The following is a 9,125-nucleotide window of genomic DNA, read 5'->3' as shown; positions in this document are numbered from 1 at the left end:
ATGAAATTATATGTTAAGCGGCCATGCAACAAGACTTTGCCCTTTAATTTAATTTCCTTATAGTAGAAGATAAGAGAATAATAATATTTTAATGGGAGCCACTCAAATAAAGACGTCTAAAACGTCTTTTTTTAAAAATATTTTTTAATAATTAGAATTTAATACAAATAATCGATTAAATCGTGTTATCTTTGTCAAAATTAGGTCATATAAATTAATTTAACAAAAAAATGATGAATCAAATCTTGAATCGGTCTAAATTAATATTATTTTTTATAAAAAATAACTATAATATCCTTATTATAGAAAATGACTAAAATATGATTTAATTTTGACTATATATATTAAAATTTAATTATCAAAAAACATCTTTAAAAAAAACGTTTCGGACATCTTTATTTGAGTGGCTCCCTATTTTAATTACTTGTTATATAAAGAAAAAGCAGCAAGTGCCGCATGTGCATCTTAATTTTGGCTCTATTGAGAACGCCATCTCGAATTTACCAAATGATCAAATATTACCATATGCTTTGCTTATTAGGGAAGAAATTAAACAAGAATTAAAACGGTGCACACTAAGTAATATACATTATGATTACTCTTATTGCAAACGCGTAAGAAGATATAATTAATAAAAAATGCCACAATAATTGGAAATAAACATACAAAGAACGTACAAATGATAATATTAATTTATGCATAAACAAATAAGAAATATACATCTCTCTACTGCACTTTTCACCTTGACTTGGCTTCGAAGTTTCAAATCTGATGGGGCTTGTTGTTGCGGATTTTTCTTGAACTTATTAAGCACAGGACATGTAAGATTGCTGTCCAAGAAACAGAAGCAGCAGCCTCATAACCCAAATAGCGAACCTTGTAGCTTAGAGAAATTATGTTATTCAAAGAACTTGGATATGAATAATGTTTTACTTTGCTCCAAATAGAAGACTTTATTCCACTAGACCCTGAAATATATGTAACAATATATAATATAATCAATACGCTGTAGATCAATCAATTACGTACATACTTAACTATCCTTTTTAAGATAATAAAACTACTTACATGACTTATCACGATTTGTGCTTCTGCATTCTAACCTCACTTGTAGATTGGTGGTGGTGGGGAAGCATAGATGTACGCCGGTGGCGGAGGAGACTTGTAAGTGTATGTGGGAGTAGGAGTTGGGGATGGAGGAGGTGGTGAGGTATAGTGATATGGTGGTGGTGGAGATGGGGATGGTGGAGGAGGGCTTACGTAATGGTAAGGTGGTGGGGGAGACGGTGATGGTGGTGGAGGAGATTTGTAGTAGTAGGGAGGAGGAGGAGAGGGAGATGGTGGAGGAGGACTCTTGTAGTAGTAAGGAGGTGGTGGAGAAGGCGAGGGAGGTGGAGGAGATTTGTAATAATAAGGAGGAGGTGGTGATGGAGATGGTGGTGGAGGTGACTTGTAATAGTAAGGAGGCGGTGGTGAAGGTGATGGTGGAGGTGGAGATTTGTAGTAGTAAGTGGGTGGTGGTGATGGAGATGGTGGTGGAGGACTCTTGTAATAGTATGGTGATGGTGGAGGTGGAGATTTGTAGTAGTAAGGGGGATATTCTGGTGATTTTTCTGGAGGAGGAGGAGACTTGTAGTAGTATGGAGGAGGAGGCGATGGAGACGGTGGTGGAGGGGATTTGTAGTAGTATGGAGGAGGAGGAGAAGGTGATGGTGGTGGAGGTGACTTGTAGTAGTAAGGAGGTGGTGGTGATGGAGATGGTGGAGGTGGTGATTTATAGTAGTAAGGAGTAGGGTGTGGCAATTCTTTAGGTGGTGGAGGGGATTTGTAGTAATATGGAGGAGGAGGAGAGGGAGATGGTGGAGGAGGACTCTTGTAGTAGTAAGGAGGTGGTGGAGAAGGCGAGGGAGGTGGAGGAGATTTATAATAGTAAGGAGTAGGGTGTGGCAACTCTTTGGGTGGTGGAGGGGATTTGTAGTAGTATGGAGGAGGAGGAGAAGGTGATGGTGGCGGAGGTGACTTGTAGTAGTAAGGAGGTGGTGGCGATGGAGATGGTGGAGGTGGTGATTTATAATAGTAAGGAGTAGGGTGTGGCAACTCTTTGGGTGGAGGAGGAGATTTGTAATAGTAAGGTGGTGGAGGAGATGGTGATGGTGGAGGTGGAGACTTGTAGTAGTATGGAGGGGGAGGTGGAGACTTATAGACATAAGTAGGTGATGGTGGGGGTGGAGATTTGTAATAATATGCTGGTGGAGGTGGAGACTTATACACATATGCTGGTGATGGTGGAGGAGGAGACTTATACACATATGCTGGTGATGATGGAGGAGGTGGTGAGTTGTAATAATATGGAGTAGGTGAAGGTCTGTGATTGTGGTGGTGACTGTGCTTTTCACATTTTTCATATGACTTCTTTAAAGCATAAGCAAATGGCTTAGCCTTGAGAACAACTTCATACTTGTCCTCAGACTTCAAGAACAAGTGAGTTCCATCGTTCAACAAAGTAGGGATGTTGCAGGGTGAATCCTCAGGAGGAGCATGGAGCTTAGCTTTGCACACTGCAGATCCATATTTGACATAATCAAAGTCCTTCACAGTTATAATGTATTTTCCATTAATCTTTGTTGTACCATATGCCTTAATGCTTTTACTTCCTACTTCACATGTCACTTCTACAACAGCTCCTGTGTCATAATTTAAAAGTTAACATCAATGAAATATATATAAATAGAAATCAAATCATAATTCATACATAAAAAAACAATAAAGTAAATTGCATGCTAGAGTTTTAAATGTTATTTATTGGTCTTACTATAAGATTACTACTAATTAACAACTAACCCTTCTAAATGAAAATTAAAGTTACACCATTCTCGTAATATATATTGCATTTGTTGATAATAAACAAAATCTTTTTCAGATAAGGAAAATTGTGCAAAGTTATTGTTGACCTTGATAAAATAATAGAAACATGAGTTTTTTTTTTTAAACTGAGTTTTAAAGAAGTATATAAAAAAATCGTTTTACTTCTCCAAAAAGTAATGAAAAAGCAAGTTGCATCAGTTAAATAGTACTAAAAGTTAAACTATAACCCAATAAAATAAAAAGAAAGAATACTTTCATACTAGAAATAATATCTATAAAGGGATAGAAAAGAAGTATTAAAGAAGTATATATGAATTATAACATACCTTTGAGGTGTTTCTTGTTATGAGATTTTTCGGGGTATGCCCAGTCATAACATTTGTAGCAATAGACTTTACCTACAACCTTAACGACCAGCTGGTGATGGGGGTGGTGGTGATATACAACTGGTGGAGGAGGAGAATTGTAATAGTATGGTGGAGATTTCACTGGTGGTGGTGGAGACTTGTAGTAGTAAGGTGGATGAGGCACAGGAGATGGGGGAGGAGGTGATTTATAGTAGTAAGGCGGAGGAGGAGATGGTGAAGGTGGCGGTGGAGATTTGTAATAGTAAGGTGGATGAGGCACAGGAGATGGAGGAGGAGGTGACTTATAGTAGTAAGGCGGAGGAGGCGATGGTGAAGGTGATGGTGGAGATTTGTAATAGTAAGGTGGAGGCGGCGATGGAGATGGAGGAGGAGGTGACTTGTAGTAGTATGAGGGTGGAGGAGATGGAGATGGAGGAGGAGGAGATTTGTAGTAGTATGGCGGTGGAGGAGATGGTGACGGAGGTGGTGGAGACTTGTAGTAATAAGGGTCCTTAGGTGGGGGTGGAGACTTATAATAGTAAGATGGGGGAGGAGATGGTGAAGGTGGTGGTGGGGATTTGTAATAGTAAGGTGGCGGGGGAGAGGGGGATGGTGGTGGTGGAGATTTGTAGTAGTAAGGGTAGGGTGGCGGGGGAGAAGGTGAGGGTGGCGGAGGAGACTTGTATTCATAGGGTGGTGGAGGTGGAGAGTTGTAGATGTAAGGATCTGCAGCTGCCACATTATAGGAAATGAAAATAATGGCGAATGCTGCAGTAATGGTCATTTGTGGCCAAAGACGCCCCCTCATGGGGCCTTTGGCACCGCCGGACATTATAATTATTGTTCAGAGACGGTGGTGTGTTTAATTCCTTGCTTGAAAACTTACTCAAAATGCTTACTACTTATATAGTAGTAATTTGCATGCACGTAGCTGTCATGAGAAGACTCAGACCCATTCAATCTATCCATTCATTCGCTTTCATGCTCATTTTTAATTTATTCTTTATTTAAATCAACATGATGATGATTGATGAACCTTCCCTACTAGACTAGGTAGCTGGCCTTGCATTGTCAATTTTTTTTATGTATCTTAACCTTTCTTTCATTTTTAATTATTTGTATTATTATTCCTCCAAATGGCTCCGTTTGTTCTAACTACTCTTTTAAATAAACATAAAATTATCACACAGCATCTAATTAATTAACTCTTCATATGAATATGATGCTACAATTAATTATTAATAATGCATTAATTAAAAGAATTGTATATATGTGCTCCCAAACAAACATTTTGATCTGATCTTATCTCTAGCGAGTCCTAATTAACTTAACTGCCTCATGAGTTGCCTGCCTCTCTTGACTACTATACACAGATACACATGATCAAACTTCATTAAAATACACATATAAATGAAAGCTTCATTAATTAAATGTTCTTTTATTTCTTTCCCATTAGAGAACAAATGACTGTAATTAAAAGTTAAAACAGTAGTTGAAGCCCTTGCAGGCTGGAGGCAGCTGCGCTGTGCTATTGCAACCTTTGTATCAACCTTTTTTGTTTATCTCTTTGTTTACCGTTTATAATAAATGACAAATCAAAACAAATTAATAAATCTGCAATGCAAATTCGTTGGTTATTGCTTTTCCTTAGCCTATTCTGCTAAAGTATTACTCCTATAAATATATGCAACTATAAAACTGAAATAAATGATAAAAAATATTATTGTCTGTCTACTACTATTCATTTGTGATACCCTAAACATGGTACAACATTTGTAATAGTTTTAGCTACGTGTAGGGCTGGAAGTCAGGTTCGACTCATTAATAATCGAGCCTATTTCTTAAGCTTAAGTTCGACTTATTGAAAACTCACGAGCTTGTTCGAGCTCACGAGTTGGCTCAAATAATAGAAACATAAATATATAATCTATAATTATATATCAATAAATTATAACTCATATATTTTAAAAATATTTAAAAAGATTAATTTTATATATTGTTATTTATCAATAAATTATAAATTTTTTATTTATTTCCTAACATCAAAATTATATGAGTGAATACTCAACCCGACTCCTCATAATTTCTTCGAAAGACTATGAGGCCCCTAAATAAAAAAATACCCTTTCTGACCTTTAATATTTAACTCAATTTCAAGTTTAAACTTGGCTCACGAGCTTAGCTTATCGAGCTATTAACAAGTCGAACTCGAACTAGCTCATGAGCTGCCTTGACTCACTTCCAACCCTAGCTACGTGGATAATATGGAAAAGCGGCAAATTAATAATGACAAGTTGTACTGTAATAAGGTTATCTAATAATTAATAATTAGCTTACTTTAATTTACTTCTTTCTTTTATTTGGTTTTCTTCAAATAATTAAGTATATGTAGTTGTTTTCAGCTAGCTAACAATGTATTTATCAATAACATTCTAATTAATAAGAATGGTATGTGAAAGTTGGAAAGTACCACCATCCATGCATGAGTGCACATCGCAGCTTTTGCAAGAAAAATACATACTATGGGGTGCCGGGTGGGAGAGAAAGCAATAAAATAAATTAACACGAAAAAATATATATATAATGTAATAACCATTTCTAAATGAACTACATTTCGTGGACTACCTGACACCTGTAATCACAAATTAAAATTAGTATTAATAGTTACGTTCCTATTATTTAACAACCATTTTCTTAATGTTTTCTTTCCTTGATTGGTCTTGTGGGAGAACTTCTGAACACATTCAAGTTATTAAAATGATTAAATAAATAATTATTTTGGCACTCCAATATTTATTTTTGATAGATAAATTTTCAAATATTAATTCTATTTGATAAAATAAATTATAGTCTATTTTATTAAAATCAAAATTTTTTAAGTTCTAAAATAGATATTTATTTAAAATAATATTAAAAAGATAAAAAAATTAAAATTTATCTTATTTAATATTTATTAATTATCACAATAATTAATAAATACTAAATAAGATAAGTTATTACTGTTTTTTGTTTTGTTTTTTTTTTATCGAACATTTCCCATATATGTAGTACAGCTATTCTAATTAAACGAAACTTGCTCACATAATGCATGGAAATAATGTTCAAATTGTAGTATGTGTCTATATATATAATTGCACAAAAATAATGGTACAAGTGATCTTTTTCCTTTCTCTTCAAATTTCTTCTCTAGTTAAAATTCAACGCAAATCTTAACTCTTTATGAGCTGTGTTGGAAAGTGAAAAAGATTATGTGTGCAACGAACGTAACATGCGGGTACCTATAATTATTGTTTTATTGCCCTAAATATTGAAATAAAATGTCAACCAGCAGCCTCACACAACACATGTAACTTTCTAAAATTGAATTTACAATTTGAATTTGCATATGCTCCCATGTGCACCTCTGTTGCCAAGTTCTAATCAAGGAGGACCGAGTTTGTGTATTTATATATCTTTAATCTTTGTATCGTTGAGGTCAATGCCGTGAAGTATATTTATAACATATTTGAATTATTCCGCCCTAGATATATCAAATTAAAGTAGTAGTTGTGAAGCATGCATCTTGTAAACTCTCATTGAACCAATCATATTTAATTTGATTTTGGAGTATATGTTCTTTTACTTATGAATTGCGTGCCACGCACAAATAGAAAACACCATCGGTGGGGACATTATAATTCTGAAGACTTGATGAGGATAAGCTATTTTATGAAATTAATTAATCACTTAATCACTTTAAACAGATAGGTTGTTAAAATTTGTCAAATCATATTTCATTTTTGCTTGATATTTCTCATCAAATAAATCAAACATTATTTTTACAATGCTAGCTGTAATATATAATTTGTTCCCTGCCTATCTAAAATAATAATGTCCTCTAACCATTCTTAACTAATAATTTGATATAAAAATATCTACACACAAGTTTTTTCTTCTAATTAATTGATTAATTAATAATAACATCTCGTATGTGTATGCAAATGAAATGCAACTATGCATACTTGTTATGACTACGCAGATCGACGAATTAAATGCGCATGTTGTAGTGTTTATTTTTCAACGTCATCACAAAATGTGAATAATAATCTATTTGATCTCCATGTGTAGGCACTTCACTCATCATCTTAGTACTGACAAAGATCGATCTGTATGTCCTCCCTAAAAGCTAAAAAATTATACTTCTAGACTCTTAAATTAATGTTTATTTAATTATATATGCACATTTACTCCTATAAGTCATCAAAATCAACATCAAAGAAAAAAGAATAAAAAGAAACTCACTACGAATTAACCACAAGACTCCATGCAGATAACAAGTAGTCTATTGTGTTTCGAATTCTCAAAACCAATCATCGATCATGTATGTATGTTGGAATGCGATGGAAAGTGTTTTCCCATGGTACGGTACTATGATCAAGTGAACTTTCTAACAAATAAAGCACAACTTTAATTTAAAGTAGTAGATCAAACCAAGAAAACAATTAACAAAGATTAAAAATAGGTGGAAATTTAGGTGGGGTCGACTTTACGTGAAGTTGATAGTTGAGAGCTGTTAGATAATTTGACTTATTTGATTAAATTTTCATCTAATAACTCTCAACTATTAACTTTACATGAAGTTCACCGCACCTGAGTTCTCACCTTAAAAAGTAATTAATAAAATAATAATTTAATTAATTATCTATGTATCATGCAATAATTGAGACCGTAATTAAGAACTAGACTGGCACCAATCAAGAGTTTTTTATTATTATTTACTCAAAAATATAATAATAAGTAGAGCCACTTAATTTATTAATTAATTAAATGTCCTAGTGTTTGTATGTATGCAAGCAATAATTAAGTGCTGGCTTTCAAAGTGGGAGCCAATAACGTTTGTCAGATTTCAACTATATATGTTTAGTTATAAATATCGGTACTATATACTGAATGAAGCTTCCAATATTATAAAAGAAACGAAGCTGATATTTTATTTGTTAGGTAAACAACTAAAAAATGAAAAATTAATATATAGTTTAGTTGATCAAAATAATGCATCTAATTGGGATATCTATATATGAGAAGTAAACTAATAATATATAACATTATTTTCCGTTTCTCTTTTTGCTGTATCTCATGTTTTCTAATAAATTAAACCGGTGGTTATTCCTTCGGTTCTAATTTTAATTTGCTCAAAGATATGTATGTTGGAATTTTTTAATCTTTTAATTTTAAGATTATCTATATTAAATCTTTAAGTAAGATACATAAGTAATTTTGAATTTTTATTATTTAAATTAATAATAAATTTATTTTATATAAGTTAAAATATAAAATAACTAATATATATTAATTTATGTAAAATATTTATATACAAAACATAATGTGTTATATCTCCGGTATTAAAAACCAAATTATGAATAAAAAATATATTTTGGGTCGTCAATCATATATGGCATAAACTAAATGTTACAAATTTTGAGTGCATCTGAGATATAAAATAAACACTCAAAATGGAGTAATTAGTGCATCCAAAATATGTTTACCGCGATTTTTAGGTCTAAGTATTAGAGATACGACATACATTACATACTATATATAGAGTGCAGTCGAGATTAATGTTCATTTTATAAGTTTTTGAAACTTTTAGTTGTCACATTTACTTTATTTAGTTCTAAAAGCATATATGACTCGAAATTACGTGCGTTTAGGGTATATAAACCGACTAAATACGACGTGACATGTAATCGGGATATTGAATTTCGAAGTTGATTTGTCTATCTCTTATTATAAGTAATAATTAATTAATTGATATGTTAAGATATTTTGATTTAATTACTTTTAGTTGAAATGTTAGGATATTTTGATTTAGTTAGTTAATTAGAAAATATGTTAGAATAATGACATATTAGATGAACTTATTTTAATTAAATA

General features: G+C 32.8%; 1 protein-coding gene across 2 annotated transcripts; it reads right to left on the bottom strand.

The window, feature by feature from the left end:
- Positions 1–583: 583 nt before the first annotated feature.
- LOC107486864 (extensin-2) lies at positions 584–4,096 on the bottom strand. 2 transcript variants are annotated; one of them, XM_052260821.1, is made up of 4 exons: positions 3,384–4,096; positions 3,192–3,341; positions 1,069–2,684; positions 584–968 (listed from the first exon to the last, which is right to left on the bottom strand). In XM_052260821.1, exons 1-3 carry the CDS (start codon positions 4,042–4,044, stop codon positions 1,105–1,107), a joined length of 2,391 nt encoding a protein of 796 aa, XP_052116781.1. In that variant the 5' UTR covers positions 4,045–4,096; the 3' UTR covers positions 584–968; positions 1,069–1,104. The 2 variants fall into 2 exon arrangements, with proteins under 2 accessions (XP_052116781.1, XP_052116782.1); XM_052260822.1 differs by having other exon boundaries at positions 3,480–4,095.
- Between the last annotated feature and the right edge of the window lie 5,029 nt (positions 4,097–9,125).

This window comes from Arachis duranensis, chromosome 4, assembly GCF_000817695.3.
Source record: "Arachis duranensis cultivar V14167 chromosome 4, aradu.V14167.gnm2.J7QH, whole genome shotgun sequence".
In the NCBI taxonomy this organism is placed as follows: domain Eukaryota; kingdom Viridiplantae; phylum Streptophyta; class Magnoliopsida; order Fabales; family Fabaceae; genus Arachis; species Arachis duranensis.
This window is presented reverse-complemented; position numbering and strand designations above follow the sequence as displayed.